Source organism: Pundamilia nyererei, unplaced genomic scaffold, assembly GCF_000239375.1.
Source record: "Pundamilia nyererei isolate P.nyererei 1_Seehausen unplaced genomic scaffold, PunNye1.0 scaffold00137, whole genome shotgun sequence".
Taxonomy (NCBI): Eukaryota; Metazoa; Chordata; class Actinopteri; order Cichliformes; family Cichlidae; genus Pundamilia; species Pundamilia nyererei.
Genome location: NW_005187538.1, coordinates 39,699 through 62,347, shown reverse-complemented (window position 1 = coordinate 62,347; position 22,649 = coordinate 39,699). Strand labels below are relative to the sequence as shown.

Genomic DNA, 22,649 nt, shown 5'->3' with positions numbered 1-22,649 from the left:
TAAATCTAAGTAGCTTTAATCAGCTGATTACATTTAGGTCCGGTGTTTGGTTTGGAAAAACATTGCGGTTTAGGTTAAAATGCATCACTTCACACCAGTAATCCTTCCCATTTATTAAGGGTTTTACTTTACAATACCAAAGGACGCCTTATGTGTAATTTTACCACACCACTCACATACGCAGTAGCTGAGGATGAACTGAGTATTTCCGTGCTGTAAGCTTTCAGTATGTATGTATGTAGGTGGATTGCTAATTATAGCTGTGTTATTTTACTATACTTGCTGCCTTTATAAGTGGGACAAAGACACATTCATGCATTGATGAAAGAACGGAGCAATTTCTTCTCTTCTCTATTTTAAGTATGTTTAATTATAGAAAACCTGCGATAAACAATAGAACAATATATGTTCATAAAAAACATTTTAGTACTGTCTTTCGTCAAGTCAAAATCAAAATATATGGTATCAAAAACACTCTGTTCTGGTTCACTCCTGACAGATTGTGCTTTTCCCAAATGAGAACTGAGTCTGTGGTTATTTGTTGCCACTTGAGTTTAAATCACGTTTGTCCTCCGCTGATGAAAATGGAAACCAGCTGCTCTGAAATGTATAGAGAAGATGTCCTTTATAACATCTCACCCACACAGTAGCAAAAAGTAGTTTTGTTAAAGTAAATTGTCCTGTTGTCCTGCCTTAAATAACCGCGTTTCCTGTCCTGTGTTCTCAGATTGACCACTACGCCCAAAGAGATCTGAAGAAGGGTCTGCAGCTCTTTGGCACAGAGGGCAACGTGGGTTTGACCAACGCCTGGATGATAGTACAAACTGATGTAAGTTGTGAGATCACCGGAGGGAGTAGGCGATGCTTTGGGATGCATCTATTTCAGATTTAACTGCTTTAAAAGAAATAATATAACTGTGCCGATAATAGTAAATACAACAACACAAGCTTGAATCTGTGACATTTTGACTGCATTATTCATTGTTATAGTACTTATCTTTGCTATTGGAAGAGTTTCACTGTCTCTTTTTCTTGTTTTGTTTTGGGGGGGTTTTGTGCCACTGGGATCACGTTAAATTATAAGTGTATAGTGAAATGCGGAAACACCATTTCGTTTTACATTTCTCCTTTCAGGGTAATATACGAATAAAATACTGCAATCCTTTTAGCCGTTAATAGGATCTGGACATTTATAAGTCGGCTAATAAAAGAAACACCACCAATCTGAGAAATGGCACCAGAAGACGTGTCTTGAAATGACTCTACTGACAGTAATAAACACTTAAAGCGTTCCTGGTTTAAATGCTGTGGTAAAATGTTTTCAGAGAGATTAATGCAAACATCATAGACTCTCGGAGGTAATCTTTGTCTCCAGCTCTCACTTTGATGTGCATTTTCCTGTTGCAATATTTATATATATATGTGTTTTCTTCCTCTATATATCTCTCCAAAGAAAACACAATGTGAAAAACACAGATTTGGAATTCAGGATTGCGGAGGACGGATGCTGCTGTTAGAAAATGCGTTTGGGAGACATCAAATGATAGATCGCAGACTTAGGGGCTCTTTGGACCTTCTTTTTTTACATCACAGATCCTGTGTTATGGCTTGTAGTTTTGTTCCATTAGTAAATGTGCGGTGCATGCTGGTTGTTTGGCTCTGCTCTGTGTTGGTGTGTATACGTGTGTCTAGTGCGTGTTTACCTGTGAATGTGTGTGTGCGTGGTGACTGATAAGACATAAATGATGACAAAGAAATCTATTGCTATGCAAATACTGTATGCAAATCCAGGTGTGTTTATACGTGTAGGTGTAAATGCGCACATTTGATTTTCTTCCTGCACGCTGGATCATGCCATAAGAAGAATCTGCCTGAATGAACCGCTGCCTGAAAATGCTAGAGCACGAGCGTGAACGTGCATTTCCCCCCACACACACCTTTGTCAGATCAGCCGCTGCGTGTATGTATGGGTCTCCACAGAGTCTGGCTGAGATGAAGATCATTATACGGCAGCTCTCATTCTGTCACTCCCTCCCAAGCCTCTTACATATATGCTGACTCACTGAATGGATAATGCAGCAGATGTCCCTGGAGCAAAGTTCACCCTGAATATTATTAATGGCCACCTATGGAGCTATGTATGCATGCATGTAGACGTAGATCTACCTTAGACAGAGCAGGAAAGAGCTCCAAAAGGCACTAAATGAATCCTCGGTATAATAAATCTGTACTGGCTGCGCACATTTGGTCGTTAACTTTCCAAGGTGATAACATCTGAATATTCTGACTGTGTGTTCTGACCGAAGTTTACATCTTTATTTCCCAGCTCTCTCTGGTGATTTGAATTCTGTAGTTCCTCATGTTAGTGCTTCCATTGTTTAAGGAAGTGAGTAAGTTTTAAATTAACACAAAATCCCCAACTGTGCCCACGCAGACAGCATTATTCCCCTGTGGAATTTAAGTCCACCAGATGAAAAAAAAAAATCTCTTTCAGAGGCATTTAATCTTTTCAACTACACTGATGAAATGAATTGTGGTGAAAGCCACGATGCCTTATATAAAAAAAATCTATACCAATCTCAAAGCGGGGAAATATTTATTTAAAAGAAAAGTGGGGCGAGTTAGAAAGTTATTTTAAGGCTTTGAGACGGCTGCAGCTCAATATCAGGCGGATGAGGTGTTTTATATGCTCAGCACATATCGGTTATTTTACCCAAGGAATCTTAATTCGTAAACAGCTTTCGTGCCCATCACTGGAGGATGTATATTTCTTTTGCCGTGAATTAGGATTTCAGTGTGATGATTACAAAAGGTCAGACTCTGAAGGCTCATTGTTTTTCTCCCGGCGCAGTTTCGTTGCTGTGGAGTGACCAACCACACAGACTGGTTTGAGGTTTACAATGCCAGCCGCGTGCCAGACTCCTGCTGCCTGGAGTACAGCGACAACTGTGGCCTGGACAACCCGGGAACATGGTGGACAGCGGTGAGTTCAGACATATAAACCCAAGTATACAACAACTTCAAATTGTGCTACTGATATTCCTTCTTTTGTGGTGTTTTTTTCCACAATTTTATTTTTGCAGAGGATATATTTAGTTTGCTAAACCCATCCTCAAACACATTTGGTGTGTAAAGAGTCAGCGCAGCCACGTACCATTTTAATCACCTGCAAAATCATAAACACAACTGCACGTGAGAAAAATTTAAAAGATTTAAGACGAATTAAATGTAGTGTTGTAAACTTGAAAATTGGAAAACTTGAGAGCATTGCAGCCTACTGTTAGATAATGATGGAGATAGTATTAATGATAGAGGTTTTGCTTAACTCAGAGGAGCAATTACGTGTCACAGTTCTCTGATTCAGGTAAATATCTAGTCAATATCCTACTTTGCTAATAGTCTTAACTTCAAAACGTTATTAAGCATATGTAATGTGTAATTTTCTTAGTTATAATAAGAGTACCTCCAGTATTTTCCTCTGTTTGGACCGAGCAGTCTACTGATACTTTTGTTTTTGTGGCACAACTTATCATATTCGTTCAATCCAACATGGACCGCTGACTGAAAACGACTTTTTCTTCATCTATGTGCCTGTGAATTTCACATTAAAAAGATTCTACATGCTTTATTTTACAGCATTTTGTAATACACCATGTCGAATTTGCAGGGGGGGGGTTATAGTGTGTGCTCAAAATTGAGTCTTTGCAGGACTGTGCAGGCCTTTTTCTTCACATTTTACCTAGCCAGTACTTTTTTTTTTTTTTCATGCATCTCTCCCAAATGACAGATTCTGATTCATTTTGATGGTAAGAAAGACCAATGAAAATGTCAGGCTTTTGTCTCTAATAGTTTCTGATATATTCATTTTCAAAAAAAAATTTAAAAAAATTGGGTCGACGGATATTTTTCAAACCAAATGTATCTTGAAAATATTTGATATATGAAACTAAAATTTCACAGCTACCATCATAAATGTTCAAATGTTCTGCTGTAAAATTGTCATCCAAATCGGCGATTGTCGAGCAGAAGGCTCGTTTGATTTGAGACAAAATGACTCTACTAGATTATATTTACATGATTCATCGTTCTAAATAATCATTAATGACCTTATACTAAGGCTCGGTTCATTTGCTCTCTGAAACAGACTACTTTAGCTTCTCTCACTCAACCTTAAAAGTGGCTGTTTTCTAATTGGCTGCCCCTCCCAAACAGAAGGTTTGAACAACAGGCTTCTGTGCTCACCGACATACAGAGTCAAGACTAGACAGAACTGTCTGGAACCGAGAGTGTAGAGCAGCCTGAGCATCCCCATGTATGTATATATAGTATATGTGACAGAAAATAAGGACAAGCATAATAAGCCTCTTTCATGATGCCTCTGAGCTCACATTTACTAAAATGTCTAAAAGTTCAATCCATATAAAGCTGCTTTTTCATCCAATCAGAATTCTTACCTACGCTTGATTATCCAAGCATACCAAGTACTTGGTAAGTAATTGTAATTTGGGATGTTAACAGGCAATTCTTTGCTTGATCTCGAATCTGAAATCAATTCAGGACCACAATCAACATCTAATTCATCTGCTTCAAAACAGTCTGACTCACAAATTGTCAGCAGTCATTTTGCAGTTAAAAAAGGAGAAGCCTTTAAACCTCAGCAGCCCAGCACTTCACCAAGTAAACAGGAGGCCTGGGAGATTTTTGTGTTCATTATAGTGGTTATTGAATTAATCACCTCTCTCCAGAAGGACTTGACTGCTGGTGCTACTAATGTTTTTCTAATGTATTATTAGTGTCGTATTTTTAATTCTTAGCAGCTGGACCGTACAGAGAGTTTTTGTTTTCCTTGTGGATTTCAGCACATTAGAAGAAAAGAAGCATGAAACAGAATAACTGCATTTCACATGCATTTCTTTTATCGGGATCTTACATTCTGGCCAGGTTAAAGCCAGCAGTGCAATTTAGCTTAAAAATCAAAGCACTTCAAGGTACTCTCATCTTTAAATAACATTCAAAGTACTTTTACTCTCACGGCTTGGCCATGTTTAATTCAGATTGAAAAAGCTCCTCTCCATTTCAGCATACAGGCATTCATCAGGGAACAGATTTCATGGAAACAGTTCCTTTTTGGGGGGATTTCACCAATGGCAAACTTAAAAACCTAAGCCAGGTGTTGAAGCTCAGAAGAATACGAATGCAAATGACTAGTGTAATTGTATTATACTGCTATAATACCATGAGTGTAACTTGAATCTTAGTCAATCTAACTATTTAAAATTGAATAAGATTCAAATAAGATTGAATAAAACAGTAAAATCGAAGTCGTCATTTAACCCAGGCCTGTAATTTATAAAATCAGAAAGCTTCCTTTTGGTTAAGTCTCCTTTATGTGTCACATCTTTGTATGGAAAGAATGATGTAATCACTTCCAAAGGCCTACAGTATAGATGGGTTACTAATATGGAGGTCCAGGTAGTGTCTAGCCATGGGCTAACTAATATTGCCCGTGCATGTGGAGTGTTTGTGCTCTGCTCTCCTGTAAATGTCTCATTTTTTTCCCGTGTAAACAACTTTGCAGCTGGGACATTCTAGCCTATAGATGATCGATGAGGTTTTGCAGTAACTGAAATGATTAATAGTAAACTCCTTTTGAGAAAACAACAGATCTCCATCTGTGCCAGATGGAGATCTGTCTGTGCAACGACTTCATTGATTGCACTTGTAGGACCCCTCCCCTAGGTGTTAGACCCAATCATGATAGCTGTGTAGCTTTTCATCTTGTAGAGTCAAAGACCTGCTAAAACTGGTGGGTCAGGTAAGATCTGGATCAATACATCATCTCTCTCAATCATACCCCCACTTTGTGCCAATTTATAACATTCTTTCTGTTGGTTCGGGAACATTTCTTTGTAGGTTAGTTTCTGTTATTTCTGTACCCATGTTGCAAATTTTCCATGGAACTGACCGTAAGAGGCATTTTCCTCCAGCCACTTTGGATGAAAACTCTAAATACAGATGTGTACAAAGATGGTAAGATGTAAGTGCCGTATTCTCTCCTTGCTGTTATCTAAAGATAGCTTAAGATTAGGTCTATTGTTGCTTTGAAAAATAATGTGCTTACCTCGGATGAACATCCATCACTCCTAATTGTCATGGGATTATGGCGACCACCAAAAACGTAGCTGAGTGCTGCTGGGCCCTGCACATGATCTATAATTGTGTACAATTACTTAATGTGCATGGTTTTGAAATTGTCTGTATGTGTGTGAGTGTTTTCCAGTTGTTTGAGCTTGTTAAGCATGCTGGTAGCGTCCTGAACAAAAGCAGGTAATAAAGATAAGAAAGGTTTAATGAAAAAGTCAATGTATTTTACTGCTGGCTTCATAAGGCTGTCTTTGCCTGATATCAAAGGGGAATTTTCAGTAGATTCATGTATCTCTGGAAGCATTCAAAAAGCAGGGTTTTCTTTCATCTTCAGAGATCCAGCTTTTTTTTGCTTGCGACTGTGAGGATTTCTCCTAATTCTGTTTTCAGAGACGCAGCTGCATTGTGTGGCAAAAGTTGGTATAAGTCAGTGTTATTTAGTGTTATTTTGCACTTCGGCAGCTGCAAAATCGCACACGAAAAGGATTTTAAAAAGCCAAGAGGTTCAAAAGGCCAGAACTACAATAAATAGATGCTTGTCCGTGCACCGGTGAGAAAGGTGAGGAAGCTGTGGGATTGCAGTGGTAAATAGTAGTAGTAGTATATATAGTATACATCATTTTTGCAGGTTTGTCTGAATAAAAATGGAAAACGTGTTATTGTCTGGACAGTTTGCAAAGCTTCACATGATTTAGCAAGACTGGATGTTGTTTCTGGAGAGGTAATTGAGTATGCTGTGATAATATGGAGGGACAGCTGGTATTAATAGCACATTCATTCAAACCCACCTACTTGTGGCCTGTTCATCACCCTGTAAAACTGTGCTCCACTGAATGTTTTACTACAGTATCATTACATTACTGCAGTGTCATTGCAACATAATTATTCTGAACTGAAGCAGCTACCTCTTCTCTTGATATTCTTCCGTTAGATTTGCCATGAACACAGTTCTTGAACGCAGTTAGTCTCAGCACTTCAATCGTTAAATCAATCTGGAGGTTTAATGAATTGGTGAGAAAATTGGCCTCTTTTCTTTTACATACATACATATAACAGTCGTGCACCTATATTAAAGAAATTTCATCCCTGAACAACCGTGCACTTATTTTCAGAATTGTCTCTCATTCCAAACTGTTTTTTATTGAATTTTATTAAATTTGTAGTCTTTCAGCGGGCTACATCTTGATGACTAATGAGTTCCTATTGGCGGATGATGCATCAAATTGTCCCCTAGAGCTAGCCTTTATTATTAGCCTGTCACACATGCTCTAATGTTTTAGTAACCTTTGGTGACCCAAATTGATCTTTGGATTGCACAGATTAAAACAATAATGGCTAGACTTTAGCAAACAGCATGAATTTCTATATATGTACGCCCATCGACCTCAGTGTTAAAACCATCTGCCCAGTAATATGTAGCTCATTAGCAGCAGATCTCCTGGATCCTGCAGTTTTCAGCATATACTTCTGTGCATCAGACGTGTTCCAGAGGATCTTGTTCGACTGGAAGGATCAGTGCAGCGGCTTCTCTATTGCAATCTTCGAGATGTTTTTGTGGTGTGCCGTGGCGCACTGGCCTGCTGAATGGTGGGGTCTGCAATATTTATGAAGTGGTGTACGTCAAAGTAAAATCCACATTCATGCCACCACCCAAGCAGAACATTACATTGTTGATCAGCCTGTCAGCGGTTTAAATTGGTTTGAATGTTTGATCACTGTATAGCACCCCACACTTGAAACACACTGATTTATATGATTGCATAATTTTTCTAAACTGTGCATTTAATTATTGATGGTGAGTGATAAATAGACCAGCCTTAACACATGCCCAAAGCTAGTTAGTTAACTTCACCTGCCTACCGCTGTGCCTGTTCTGTAGAACATCTCTGATGTCTGCCCCTCTCCTGCAGCCTGGCTGCCTTGAATCTCCCTGCTGTTAGTACAGCAGGTGCTGCCACTGAATCTTTCTGCATTAACAGGCATCGCTTTCTAGTGCTTTCAAGTTTTTCCTACCCACCATTTTCTTTGCGTTTCATCTCCATGTTTAGAAAATCCTAACTTTGGTCTGACCGTTCCACGGTGGACACGATGTTCTCTGGAATATCCATCAAATGTGATTGTTGCACCCGCTCTTTGCAAAAGAAAGGGTTCAGTAGCTTTTAATGGGAAGAAAATGTCAAATAATATAAATGGAATAATTGGCACTGGCAAAGTGTCTCAGTGGCTGTATAAGGTGTGAGCCTTTAAGCGTAATGAAGCTATTATGTTTAATGAAAAAGAAGAAAAGAGAGGCGCAGCTCCCAGCAGACAACAGGTGTGCCAACTGCAGCATCTGATTATTATCATCCTATATGGAGGAGATAAAAATAAGATTTGAAGTTGATCGTCATCATTAAGGACAGAGAGCGTTACGGTCACCTCACACACCGAGACTCCTGCAGTCCAGCAGCACTAAGCCAGTCATACAACATCATTAGGAGTGAAGGCGATGAACAGTAATGGCAACGATTTCTGTTCCGTTCGGCATCTGATGTTATTAAGTTATTGCAACAAAATAGCAAATGGGCCGTTTCAGAAATCATATCAAGGGTGCCAGCTGCTGCCTGCAGAAACAGCCACAGATTGCATGGTTCGAGATCAGAGGTGGGCAATTAATTTTCCCAAGAGGCCACACGAGAAACTGGGACGATTGTGGAGGGCTGAGCTCAGTTCTGCTCAGTATTAATTTTGTCTCCTTTAAGCTTCTTTGTGTGACCCTCCACAACAGTCCCGGTTTCTCATGTGGCCCCTTGAGGAAATGAATTTCCCAGTCTTGCTGTAGAACAAGTGCTGTGAATCTCTTGAACATTTCAAAGCTTGTGAGGTGACTTTATTATGTATCTATAGCTAGTGTTGCAAGTTCAGGAGTATAATTTTGATATTCTGATCTAAACCTTTTATTCCTTGAAAGTACTTATAAGAGCTCCTCAAAATGATTGCTTTTCAAACCAGCATTTTCTGAACTTTTTCAAACTGTAAAACGTTAAATTTCCACAATTTTTAGGTGAATGTGCTGATGGACATTAGCCAGCCAGAATGCACAGAATGCTCCTGATTTCCCACTAAATGGTCAGATAAATGTTTTGTTATCATTCTACAGAACATAGTCATTATATTAAGAAAGATTACATTTATATTTATTGGTTTATGATTTATCAAATGTTGGAGGTTAGCACTGTTGTCTTACAGTAAGAAGGTTCTGGGATCGACTCCACCACCTGCTGCTGGGACCTTTCTCTGTGGAGTTTGTGTGTTCTCGCTGTGTCTGCGTGGGTTCTCTCTGGCTTCCTCCTACAGTCCAAAGACATGCAGATTGCAAATTGCCCATAGGTGTGAACATGAGTGTGAACGGTTGTCTGTCTCTCTGTCAGGCCTGTGACACACTGGTAACCTATGGCAGCTGGGTTGGGCTCCAGCCTCCCTTGCAACCCTGAATTGGATAAGTGGAAGAGGATTTACAGATAGAGTTGTCAAATGTGAACTGTGAAACAAAGACTCTTACAGAAGATGACAGGTACTGAACTGAAGACATGAGCTTCAGCAGTCACCAATAAATCTTGGTTTCCTCTCATAAACTGCAGAATTTGAATTCGGTGCCATTATGCACAAAGGGCCAAGCTGACAAACGACAATGGTTTTCACGTTTCAAAATGAAAACGTGCAACCTTTGAAAGCTTTTCCTATTTCTCTTTGTGAGATCAGCTTCTGCATAAACCACTGAAAGCTTTTTTAAAATAAGGCATATTTACGCCCTTCAGGTGACAGCTTGTTGGCCTTCTGAATTTCACTAGCGCCTTCGGCTTGAAATGCATTTTGACAATAAATTAATGTGGCTTGTTTTATATTTTGATTCATGTTTGTCTGCAGATCAAGGATTCTGTCCCTGTAGTTCTCAGTGAAGCACAGCAGCTCTCTCTTCCAATAATACCTGCATTCACTTCTGCACTGAATGTGGATATCTGTTGCATACCTCGCTTCAATTGAACGCGTACTCAGATGTTGCCCGTGTGTTAGTATTGTCCAACTGAATTCAGTTTCAACAGCTTCCCAGTGTGAAGTCACACATTTTATACTCGAGTGATTTTTCTGTCGGGTTCCAAGCGACAAGTACAAATCAGATGCTGTTCAAGGCCACCGGCAGGTTTGCGTTGCTCAAGTGTCTCGGAGCAGATGGGAGTGTTTCTTTTCCCCACGTTCAAGTTTTATAAATGCCTCTTAGTACCGTTCAGTAAATATTTCAATAATGCATGTAATACTGGAGGAATAAAGGTCTGCTGCTTTGTCTTGGTTTGTATTTTTGTGGCTCTTGTCATTGGCGGTTAAGTGTTCACGGTGTCAAACAATGTCAAAAAAATCCCGCTATGCATTCACTGACAGGCGAACAGAAACGAGGCTGGAATGACAGGTTCAAACAAAGGCTCGACAGCATTCACACACAAAGACGCAGTCACATTTTAAAAGCCCTGAAAATGTTTAAGATCTATGAAAATCTTTGTAGACAACTACATCACAGCTGCAACTGTTTATGCGAGAGGGCGAAGAGTTGAATAAACTCTGCTTTTGTCAGAATTACAAAGGCACAGGGTCATCTTTTAGATATCTCAGCCACACAGGCAGAAGCTTGATCCGAAGCCAGTGGATGAATGGATTCAGAGATTCTTTAATGTCACTGTTGGACTCAAACCTACGTGACAAATAAAGGAGACTGCACAGTGTTTTAATGATGCAGAGTAAATAATGTGTACAGTAGTGTGTGAATGTCAGTCAGTCAACCAGCATGCTTTAGAGTCTTTTGAGCCCAACTTGCTTAGGTGTGCTGTATCTCTAACCAGGTCAGCTCCACCCACCAATTTCCTGTAAGAAATTGAAAGACACAGCAAATAAGGACAGGACAACGAGGCCAGCCCAGAGGCCGTCGCCAGTAAATGAATCGCTGGCATAGACAGGTTCAGTTTGCACCACCACCAGGTTATTAGACATGGCAATGGAAACAACAGCACCGGAGTGCAATTTCAACAAATTGTGAACTTCAGACAATCATTGTAGAAGCCCAGAAAAGGAAACACGTTTTATGTGATGGTCTGAGGTCTAAAATCACAAACGGAATAAAAATACTGAATGGAAACGAGTAGCAGAGGCTTTAACTAAGTTCAAAGCCAAAGGAACCAAAAGAAGGTAGAAGCCATATTTGAGTAACCGCTAACACCTGTTATTGGCACATCTATGATTCTACACTAGCAATGGATTTATGTATATATATGCATATGTATATTCTTTTGCTAGTACAAAGGGAAGGAAAAATTACAGCAAGCAAACTTTTTCACCACTTGTTTGTGCAACTGCCAAACTTCCTCTGTTTGGCTGTAAAGAGTATTTCTAAAAATTACGGTGAGAATTCAATGGGAACGGTGTTAGACCATAAAATGCAAAATGGTATATCGCCATTGCAGAAACATTTAATAGCCATAAATCAATCAAAAATACATAAATTCAACTTTTACTGTCATAATATGTAGAAATCTTTTTTTTTTTACTGTGAAAATCACTTCTTTTTTTTATCACTTTTATGCTGAAAATACAAAAATATCATATATATCAACAGAAGACTAAATAGTGGCCGAGGAAGTGTCTTGATATACTCCCAATCCAAAAAGGCCTGTGCTACCGTGACATCGCTGTGCAACCATAAGAGTGGCACAAGGTCAGGTTGAAGCACCTCGTCTCGGTTCCTAAGTCCAGTAAGATTTCCAGATCAAAGATGCTGCTCTCGTCGACATGCAAGGCTGCAGCTACAGCTCAGATACGCATGCAAGCATCCAGCGTGCCGATAGGCCGACCTCGATTAACTTCAGCCAGGCGTAGCATGCTGGCACATGATAATGTGTATATACTGGTTTTTGTATTCTTAGATCGACTTGAGAATATGGTAAATTGAACCATTTCTGAGGTGTACAAGTGAGTTCATTTGTGTTTGGTAAGCAAAGGAATAATCCTGCCACTGACTAAAAATCAACTGAAATTGAAAACTACTCATAGAGTGTGTTTGGGTACCTGAGAGATGTACTGAAAATAGATGTGCATTTCTTCTTTCTTTCTTTTTTTTACCCTGTTAAAGAATTTTTGAAAGGCAGTTAGAGTCTGTTGATTTTATTTTAAGGACAGAAGTTGAAGTCTGAACCCAGCTGTACATCATCTAGTTCGTATTTGAGCTGAGTCCTTTTTTAACTGACACGTTAGAGCATCTTTTCACAGTGAGGAAAATGATGCAGAGATGAAGGTGGAGGCGGTCCAGGGGAAAGTACAGTCCAAAACAAGATTCATGAGAATCCATTGAGACCAGGACGGAAAGTGCAAATTTGGCACACGCTGCACTTTTAGACAGAGTTCAGAGTTAACACCTACCACTTGAACACCACAGAATTCTTGAAAAGGCCAGAGCTGTGAAAAAGAGACTGTCTGTCAACATCAATGTAAACCTGCTGCAGCGCTCGCTGGAAATGGATGATATTCATGAACCAGGATGAGTGGAAAATGCAGGTGACGTGGACCTTGGCAGGACTTTCATGCAATGACTTGTGATCACACACGCATCACTTTTCCAGTCCAGCTCTTTTTACTCACAATGCTCTCGTTATCACGACTGCCCACACACACACTATCCATAGACTCTTCATTAGAGCCTCTCACAGGCACACTCATCCATCCCCACAGGCAATATCACAGGCCTGCCACTACAGCATGGGTAGTAATGACTGTACAGGTCACAGCCTTACAGTTCAGTGCCACTGTAAGGATTTTTCTAAACTAAACTGTTGCTGTTACTTAAGACAGTGTGGTGCTTGTGCTTGTTATGCACAGTGTTTCTTAAATGTGTTGAATGGGGCTTTAAATTTGCAATAAAGGATTTTTGGACATAAACGTGTTTTTTAAGCTGAGCAATCATAGTTTTCTATTCTAATAACTTTACCTGCTAAATCCTCCTCTGTGTTGGCCAACTAAGCAGCCACAAAAAGCTGCCAAATCCCACATTAAGAGCAAGGAAAGTGAAATTCGTGGTGTAGTCCACTAAGTAGTGGCTACAACAGCCAAAGAATTGTTGCAAAGACATTGGTTGCGGTTTCTTTTACATTTTTTTTTTTAGCTTGCCCTGGAACGTTGTTGATGGGTTTAGTGTCTGGCATGGCAGGTTCAGGTTTACTAACGTGGGGTTTCCCCCCCTAGGTTTTATGAGAGTCTGCAGTGGATGTCAGACAATAAAAATATGAATTTATATATTTTCAGATGCAGCTTTCTGGTCCAAGGTGTTTACACTCGGGCAGCATTTTGATGAATAACTTCGAAGATGTCTGAAATTTTGGCTTACTGCATGACTTTCCATATTGATCCAGCCAAGAACTCTTTTGCCGCACACCAAGGAAAAAAATATATATATATTTTTCGGTACCAGTGAAATGCAGAGTTGATTGTGTTTGCTTTCTCTGGCTCTGACTCAGCTCCTTGATGTAAGGACATTTATAAAATAGCACAATCAGGAAGGTAAGTCTGCAGAAATGAATAATTAAATTAGAACAGCACTGTAGCCTGTTATGATAGCACTTACCCTTTTACTACAGTGTGTCAGGCAGGCTTTTCTCCTGTGTATCTATCATATTGACACACACAGAGCTCGCCACCCGGCTTTAAAATGTCTGCAGTGCCCGTGTGTCACATAGCTTTCATTGCAAATGCCACTCCATTACTTCTGATGTCCGCTTTCATCTGCACAGAGACAGCCACTTCCTTTGCTTTTGATAATCCATCTCCTTCTCTTTACTTGCTTAAACTTCTGAGCATCAGAATAACTAAGACTAATAATTAACTTTCTTTTCTTCCTGCCTCTCAGGTACACAAAGATTATACATTCAAAAGTGATTTTTAAATCTAGTCTGGATGTTGAAACTGTCTTGGAGACAAAAACAAAAAACGGCGAAGCAGTGAGAGGGTAGAGAGAGGGTTCTTCTTTTTTTTTCTGTCAACTTGCCTTCAGAATAAATTCAAGCAACGTCAGACATGAAAAATTCAGACCCTTCTCATGTCGAAGTGATACAGCCAGCATATGTGCTGGTCCTGTACTCACATTACTGCTGTTTGTACTGCTGAAGGGAGACAGAGACAGCAGGGCTTCGAATTTAAAAAGTTTTCCCAAAGAATATTAGGTCAGAGAGAAAGGATTAGTAGATAAGGATGTTGCCACATGGGATCCTTTAGCTTAGGAGTATTTTCTATCATGGTTTCTTTATACAGGAGGAAAAGAGTCGTTGTAAGGGTTCCTTCGCCTGTGTATTTGTATTTATTACAAGACATCTTAATAGTGAGTTTACTTTTGGGGGCTAATGTTTGCTCATCATGTGCATATTTTTTTTCTGTGTGTCTCCGCAGCCGTGCTACGAGCGGGTAAAGGACTGGCTTAATGAGAACCTGGTGGCACTTTGGATCTTTGCACTATGCACAGCACTTACTCAGGTAATTACAGCTGGAAAGCTGTGTGATTTTTTTTTTTTCCCCCAAGACCCTTTAGCTCCATCCTTGCTATCGATGGCACTGCTTCAGAAAAAGGCTCCTACTTTGAGATAAATAAATCTAATACTGCCTGTTTCCTTTGCATTAAGCGTAGGAACGCAGGATTTTTGTGGACAGCTTGAGCCCATATAAGCCTCTTGTGTTACTGCTGAAGACCACATAGGGAGGTTTGACTTTCCATAAAATTCTTTTATCTCCTTTCCAGCCAAGTGATACGTGATGTGGTTTCACAATCTGGGTGGAGAAATATGCTCTGCCTGAGAACATCGATCACACGAGGCTCCTGTGTGGCTGTAGGCTGATTTTTAGTCACCCATTAGAGTCTCAGTGCCCTTGAAAACCCTGCATGCAACATCCTACGTGATAAACCTACACAGAGCAAAATGAAAACTAGATCGAAGAAGGAAGAGCTTCCGGTCTTGTCGTAAATAATCTGTGGTACAGTACAACACAAGGAGTTATTTACGGTTTAAATAATTGCAAGTAAGAATTTTACAAGTGAAAAACCGAGTGAATATCTAACAGAACGTGCAGAGACTTGTGGTGTAATCATAGACTCCACGCTCGCCTGTTCAACTGCTCGTTAACACAGATATGTAATCAACCAATCACATCACCACAACTCAGCAAACTCTATTCTGAGGTTCAAATCGAGCGTCTGAATCGGGAAGAAAGGTGATTTCAGTGATTCCTGTGGGATTTTCACACACAGCCTTATTGACGTCCGAGGTCAGAGGAGGATGGATGGACTGCTTCAAGCTGAAAGGCAAGCAACAGTGGCTCAGAAAACCACTTATTACATCCAAGACATGCAGAAGGGCATCGCTGAATGCACAACACATCAAACCTTGAAGCAGATGAGCTTCAGCAGCAGAAGACCACAGGCTGCAGTTTACAAACAAACTCACCAAAACTGGGCAATCCGGTCATTAAGTGATGACGTGACGAATCCTACTTCCGGGCCTAAAGTAGTCTGCGTTTAATATGGCTTTTGTGTTGTTAACATGTTTAATGTTTTATATTTTCTTCTATTTAATCTCAAAATGCTCCTAAAACAGTCAGTGATCCCTGTTGACCTCCCTCGGCTTTTATTACCGCTAATCATTTATTAGAGCTCAGTTTTTAAAACCTTAGGATGTAACTACAGCTCAGCCCATGCAGCAGTATATGAATGACTAACCTCGTATTGTGGATGGATTATCTCAGTTGTTCTCCTGAAGTCTGGTCCCTTTACAGCATCCTGCCATGCGATTACATTTGTTCCTGACCACCGAGAACACTCACGTTAACTTTTATCGAGTGGAAAAAAAAGTTAGCATGTTTATATTATGCTAACATAGCTGTGTCGCTAGCGGTCACGTAGCACATCATTATATACCAGCTAGCCAAACTTCAGTAACCCTACAAACGTCACTGCTGTTTAGTTTTCTGTCTTCATTTATGTTGGAAGTGATAACAGAGCTGTACGTTTTAATTTGTTTCCAAAACCCCGCAGTCAGGATATGTTATATTGTATTTAGATAGAAGCTAGCGAGCTAACTCCCTGCTAACTTCTAACTCCGTTAAATGTCATAAATTCCATTTTAATGGATGCCTGGATGTTAAACTCAATTGTTACACCTGGTAGAGCAGAACGCTGATCATTTTATTAAAGATGAAAGACTTTAGACAGTTTTTCAACTCTCAGTAATGCCATAGTGATCGTTTGATATATGGACCTGCAGCGGAGTTTAGGCCCAGACACGGCTAGTGACGTCAGACTGAACAACCGGATAGAACACAGTTCAGTTTGTTAGGGTTAGAATTTGGTGTAAACATCATGAAATCATATTTTGGGCTCCTTCGAACCAAATGACGATCACTCATTTTCCTTAATGACCACAGCGTACCCATCTTCAGATGGCTCCTCCCTGTAGGATAAAGCTCAGATCATTCCAAACTGGTTTCTCGGCATCCACATTCACCAGATCTCAGTCCAGTATAAACAGTGGACTTTGCTACAGCATTTTGGCTGTTACCATATTGATTTGAGAGACCGAAGGCACTGCATGCTCTTACCAACCACAAAGCCACATAAGGAAGTTCTCCACTGGCTCCATGTTTATAGACCTCCATCTTTTATCTACAGTCTGTGGGTACATATAATTATTTACGATAGCTGATGTTAGTAAACATTAGATGAACTGATGGAGCACAACCGATATTAATGATATTACTGCTTGATCTAACAAAAGGCTTGCCTGCTTATGTTACACAAGATTTTTCATTAATCATCAGTGGATATTATTCACATCAGTGGCTGCAGTTTGGCAAGATTTGCATAGTTTTTTTAAAGGCTTGCAGACATCTCTTTATTTAGCAACACACAGCTTGCACACAGCTCGAGAGAGATGTCTGAAAACCCCTTAAAGTGCAGCGTGTTTTAGGAGGCACTTTAGGAATAAACATTTTAGGAGTGGATGAGGTTTAGATAAACCCCAGAAGATATTTTTTTACTCATAGCATTAGAGACAGAGAATCGTGACAGTAAAGCAACTTAAAACCTAGAATCTGCTTATACATAAACCCAAATATATCCATAAATTCAACAAACCAGTGACTAGACAGTTCGGATAAATGAGGGATTATCATAATAGTAGTTCATATAAACACAGGCAACTGAAATCTTAAAGGTACTTATATTTTAAGACACCATGTTGACTAAAATTGAATCATGGGAGTGTAAAAACCATATTTTCATCCATCTTGGCTGTGCACAAAAGTTAGCTTTAGGGAAGTTTTATGGTCAAGGCTCGAGAGAAGTGTTTAATCAGGGTTTCCTACGGTGCGTGCGACACAGCAGGGTCTACAGGAACGTTTTAAAATGGGTTACAGATACTGGTAACAGCAGCCATTAAGCAAGCTCACTGAATTATGACTCTCCCACAAATCAGAAACAATAAGGGCCAGTTCTGTATAATGAAACGATGTTGATTTATTATTCTAAAAAGTTTGAACTATGTTAATGGAGCTGCATCATTTAATTCACTCGCAGTCAGGCAAATGCACACTTGGATTGCATCTGCATTGAGCCATTTAAATCTGAAAAGCTGTTTTTTTGTGTGTGTGTGCCAAAGTGATTTGCGCACACATTAGCATTGCGGTGTCATTTCTGTGTCCACAGTGAAATGTCTGAATGCCACCATTTTGCAACATCTCTGTTTGTCCCCCGCGCACAATGAAACGACTTTTCTGGCATTTTAAGCTTTAAACACTCCAGAGACCAATTTAGTAAAAGGTCTGTTTTCAGGGGAGAAAAAGGCTCTTTTAGTCTGAATGTCTGGGCGGAGAGCTGAAACAGAGAGAAAGAGACACATTTACAATTTACCTGGCTTAATGTGGACGTGCTCCTACATAGAAACACGAGAATTTATTTTAGTCTTCAACTTTAAAATTAAGGCACCTTTGTTTACTTTAATTAGTTTTTTTATTGGCATGCAGATGAGAAGCATACTGGCTCTATAACTACCAAGTGAATGATTCAAAAACTTGAAAAATTGTGCAAACCTGCACAAATAACCGAGCGCTAACAGTGCCCGAATATCATCAAGTCTTTCCAACTCAGTCTCATTCAAAAGTGAGTTTTTTTTACCCAGTGAATCCACTGATATTTTACTTTAGATACCAGTTTCCCGCTCTAAAGTGAATTCACACTTAGTGAATTCATTATAGAAGACAACTGCCACTTAATTAACAGACTGCATCCTCAAGTGATGTGTTACACCTTGAAAAAAGTGGAGAACCATTGAGATGCACAAGTTTGATTTTAGTGGTACAAGAACAAAGTCATCAGAAGTAGAACTATGTCCTTTAATAATGAATCACTTCAGAGGTTTTCAAACCTAACTTGAAAGTTTTTTTTCAAAGTTTCTTTCAAGGCTGAGAACAAATGCACTGCCTAAATTTGCTGAATAACTTTCCGCTGACTGGCTTTATCGCTGTGTAAAGGACCACACAGGTTCAGCCATATCTATAATGCATCATAATGAGTCTGTGTGGGATAATGTGTGTGATCTCAGGTTGCATAACACTTTATCCCAGTGTCAGTGAATTGTAAATTGATCATTACTTTTTACTGGTATCAAACGCATCATAATTATTGTGATGTTTCATTGTTATTAGTATCATTTGTGTTACTATAATTGTAGATTGTATTGTATAAAATAACGGCTCTATGGATACATGGTAAAAAAAAAATGGCCTGCATTTGTATAGCGCTTATTGTTTGATGTATTGCATCATAGATATCATGTACAAACGTGTCGAGCCACCTCTTATTTCTTTATATTTTGCCCACAAGGAGCCAAACTTTCGAGTCATTGTTCTATTATAGTTATAAGGACTGGACTCATTTTGAGTCCAGTCCTTATACCTGACCATTTCCAGGGCAATGTTTTTTGTTAGACGAACATTTAAGAATAAATAAGTCATCTAACTCAGGGGATGGTGCTGTGTCTACAAATAACAGACAACTCATTTTAAATTGTATCTTTGGGCACTTTGTTACTAGCAGCAGGTCACAAATAATCTGTTCTCATTTCTTTAGCTGAATCTATGAAAAATACCAAAGATAGCATAGTTTTACAGACTTGAAATAGTATTTTCAACTCCAACAATGAGATTCCCAAATAGCTAATAGCTGGAAACTTGAAATATCTTAGAATGGCATGCAGTGTGTCCTTTATAATTAATCCTAAATGAATAGTAAAAAATCCAGCAAAAACCTGACACATAGCTGACACTGGACTTTCAACTAAGCTGTTCTCTGAAGCATTTCAGCCAGTAGTGTTGATGATCTCTTCAAAACTGAATTCTGATTGCAGATAAGTACTGTTAGATTTTCATTCACTGTGCAATACCATCTGGCAGCAGCTTCATTTTTCAGTATGACAATGATCCCAAACACACTGCCATCACAATAAAAGCATAGCTGGATAGAAAAACACAGTGGAACATTATAAGTCATGGATTGGCCTCCCAGAGCTCGACACTCGAGATTATTGAAGGAGTGTGGGATTGTGTTGAAAAAGAACTGAACAAAAAGTCAACCAACATCCTGAAGACTACTTAAAGAAATGACAAAACTTGACTAAGAGAGCTCAGGCTGTGTTGAAGAATAAAAGTGATCATTTTTAATTTAATTCAATTGTATTTATACAGCACCAAATCATAACAACAGTCGCCTCATGGCACTTTATACAATAATATAACAGAGAAAACCCCAACAATCATGTGACCCCCTATGAGCAAGCACTTTGGCGACAGTGGGAAGGAAAAACTCGCCTTTAACAGGAAGAAACCTCCAGCAGAACCAGGCTCAGGGAGGGGCGGCCACTGGACGTGACCGGTTGGGGTGAGGGGAGGAAGACAGCACAAAAGACATGCTGTGGAAGCGAGCCAGAGATTAATAATAAGTAATGATTAAATGTAGAGAGGTGTAAAAGCACACAGTGAGTGGAAAAGGTACCTGAATAAGCATATTATAACCGATATGTGATATTGACTTTCAACCTCTGTTTTTGTCTTACTTAAAAAAGATAAAGCAGAATATTTAGCCAACATATCTTACACTTATTTGAGTGTTGGGACTGTCTCCTTATACACTTCCTCTTCTTTCAGCTGCTCGCCACAGCGAATCATCACATCTGCCTCCTCAGTCTATTACTAGCATCCTTCTCTGTCACAGGAACCCTCTAGGTGATCTGTGATCGTTCTCTCTTCCCTAGCAGCTCTGTCTTCACCATCCTTTGTCCAATAAGTTAAGTTAGCTACACTAAGAGTTCACTGTAACAGTGGGAGAATATCTTTTTGTCATGTATGGTTGAGCAGGTACACAGCGATCCAAAAAGTGAGATGAAAAGTTCCTTTTATATTTCACTCCCAGATCTCTGAACCCTTTAATGGCCGGCCTGTTTTTGTTGTGTTTGTGCAGATCCTGGGTCTGGTCTTCTCCATGACAATGTTCTGTCAGGCAGTGAAAGTGGAGACCTTCTACGCCTAGCGATCGACCCTTCCCTTCCACCCTTTGGCGCACTTGGATTGTTATTCATCAGAGAGGAACGGACATAGACCCACCCTGTTCTCCTCGTTCCTCTCTCCCTGCCTCTCCACCTGCTCCCCCTTCCCCCTCTTCTTTCCAGCGGTTGTCCTCTCTGTGACATTCGCTCTTGGATGTCACCGGTCAGTTTTCTTGCTAACTATCAACAAGCACAGTGTCAGTGTAATACCTGAGTTCCTATGGTTTGCTCTGTGTCGAAAGCTAATTTCTGTGATACATTTTATGAAACAGTATTACGAACATGTATAAAAAAAGAAAACAAAACAAAATCCAGTGTAACCCCTTTTTTAAAATCTGTGTTTCGGTTTTAAATTATTTTATGGTTTGTATGTGTTTTCAAAACGAGAGCTACAGTTGAGCAGTGTGCACTGTGTAAAGTGCTTTAAGTGCATGTCTCCTGCAATGATGTGTATTAAATGTTTTGGCTCAACCTTATCTTGTCGTTCCTTAACAGAAAACACCATTCTGGTTTAATGTGTAGTCATGCTTTTTTCTGCCTGGTATCCTGGATACTAAACATGAGCAATAATGGGAAAAAAGGGAAAAAATACCACGTAAAATTGTTAATTTGGCCTCTCTGCCACGGCACACTGCAGTCATTAAAACATTTTGTAGCGCCTAACTAATCAGGCATTAATTAGATACTTTAATGAAACCTGTGACCAAGTCTGAAGCGTGTGACTTTTTTATTTTTTTATTGGCTGGAGTTTTTCATGAGACACGGGAATAAAAGGAGGAATTTAAATGAACAGTACAGTAGAAGGAGCCTTGAGACTGCCCTGGGGCAATTTCCCTTCCAGCACCAATCAACGCACCAATGACAAAGACTCATCTTTAAAGTCTCCTCTCGCCCTTTTATGACTCCCTAAGTTCCTTTTTTCTCCTCACCTTGGACCGTCGACTATAATACAAGAAATACACCGAGTGTGTACACCAGAGACAACCTTTGATTAAATAACCCCAAAGGGGGAAAACGCTTTAAGACTTGTTTTCATCTGTAATTTAAAGTGCTGCAGGTGCTGGAAGTCTTTTTTGCTTTCATTGTGATTTCTGGTCCATTGCTTCTTTTTATTTTCTTTAATTACAAAGTCATGACCTCAAAGGGCAAAAGTTCTAACATTATCAAATATGTGGAAATAGCCCTCCTGAAATCAACCCAAGAAATTACAGTCAGCAGCTAGGTAGAGCTACAGGCCTCATTACTGTTTTCATATGAATCCAAATGGACCATTTTCAGACATATACACAAGTGTTTCTTTTACCATATATGTACAGGATTATGGGAATGTTGGAAATAGGAAATGCAATAAACTGACAGAGCCTTTAACGATTCTGGAGATATCTTCAAAACAGCTTTTAGTGTTAAACCACTTTCCCACCAGAGAGTTGCAGATAATGGTTGCACCTGAGAGGCATAAACGGGCACTATTTTACAGAGAGGAAGAAGCTGAACTTAAAGATAGCATTAAGGCTCTGAGAAGAAATAAAATCTTTAAGTAATACGGCGACAAAAATGTATATTGTGGACCTTTTAATGCATGTCAGAACTGGGTGTCCTGTCATGGCTCGCTTTTCATTCTTCCATTTGCATCCATGTACTTGCCCCAAGTTCACATAAATGGCATGTAAATACTACAATTCTTGCTATTTTACCAATTGATATGAATGTACAGCAATATTCACTGATTACTGATATATATATATACCGGCCAATCACATGGCAGCAATAAATTTAGGCATGCAGACAGGGTCAAGGTGACCTGCTGAAATTCAAAGTGATCATCAGAATGGGGGAAGGGTGATTTAAGTG

At 39.6% G+C, this 22,649-nt stretch overlaps 1 protein-coding gene across 3 annotated transcripts in view; it reads left to right on the top strand.

The window, feature by feature from the left end:
- tspan4a (tetraspanin 4a) overlaps window positions 1–21,269 on the top strand; it is a 158,203-nt gene extending 136,934 nt beyond the window's left edge. For all 3 annotated transcript variants that reach the window (XM_005743931.2, XM_005743930.1, XM_013913570.1), the window contains 4 exons: window positions 728–829; window positions 2,852–2,983; window positions 14,602–14,685; window positions 20,714–21,269. In XM_005743931.2, coding sequence (XP_005743988.1) covers window positions 728–829; window positions 2,852–2,983; window positions 14,602–14,685; window positions 20,714–20,782 — 387 coding nt within the window. In that variant the 3' untranslated portion in view covers window positions 20,783–21,269. The remainder of the gene's footprint in view (window positions 1–727; window positions 830–2,851; window positions 2,984–14,601; window positions 14,686–20,713) is intronic.
- Window positions 21,270–22,649: the final 1,380 nt, after the last annotated feature.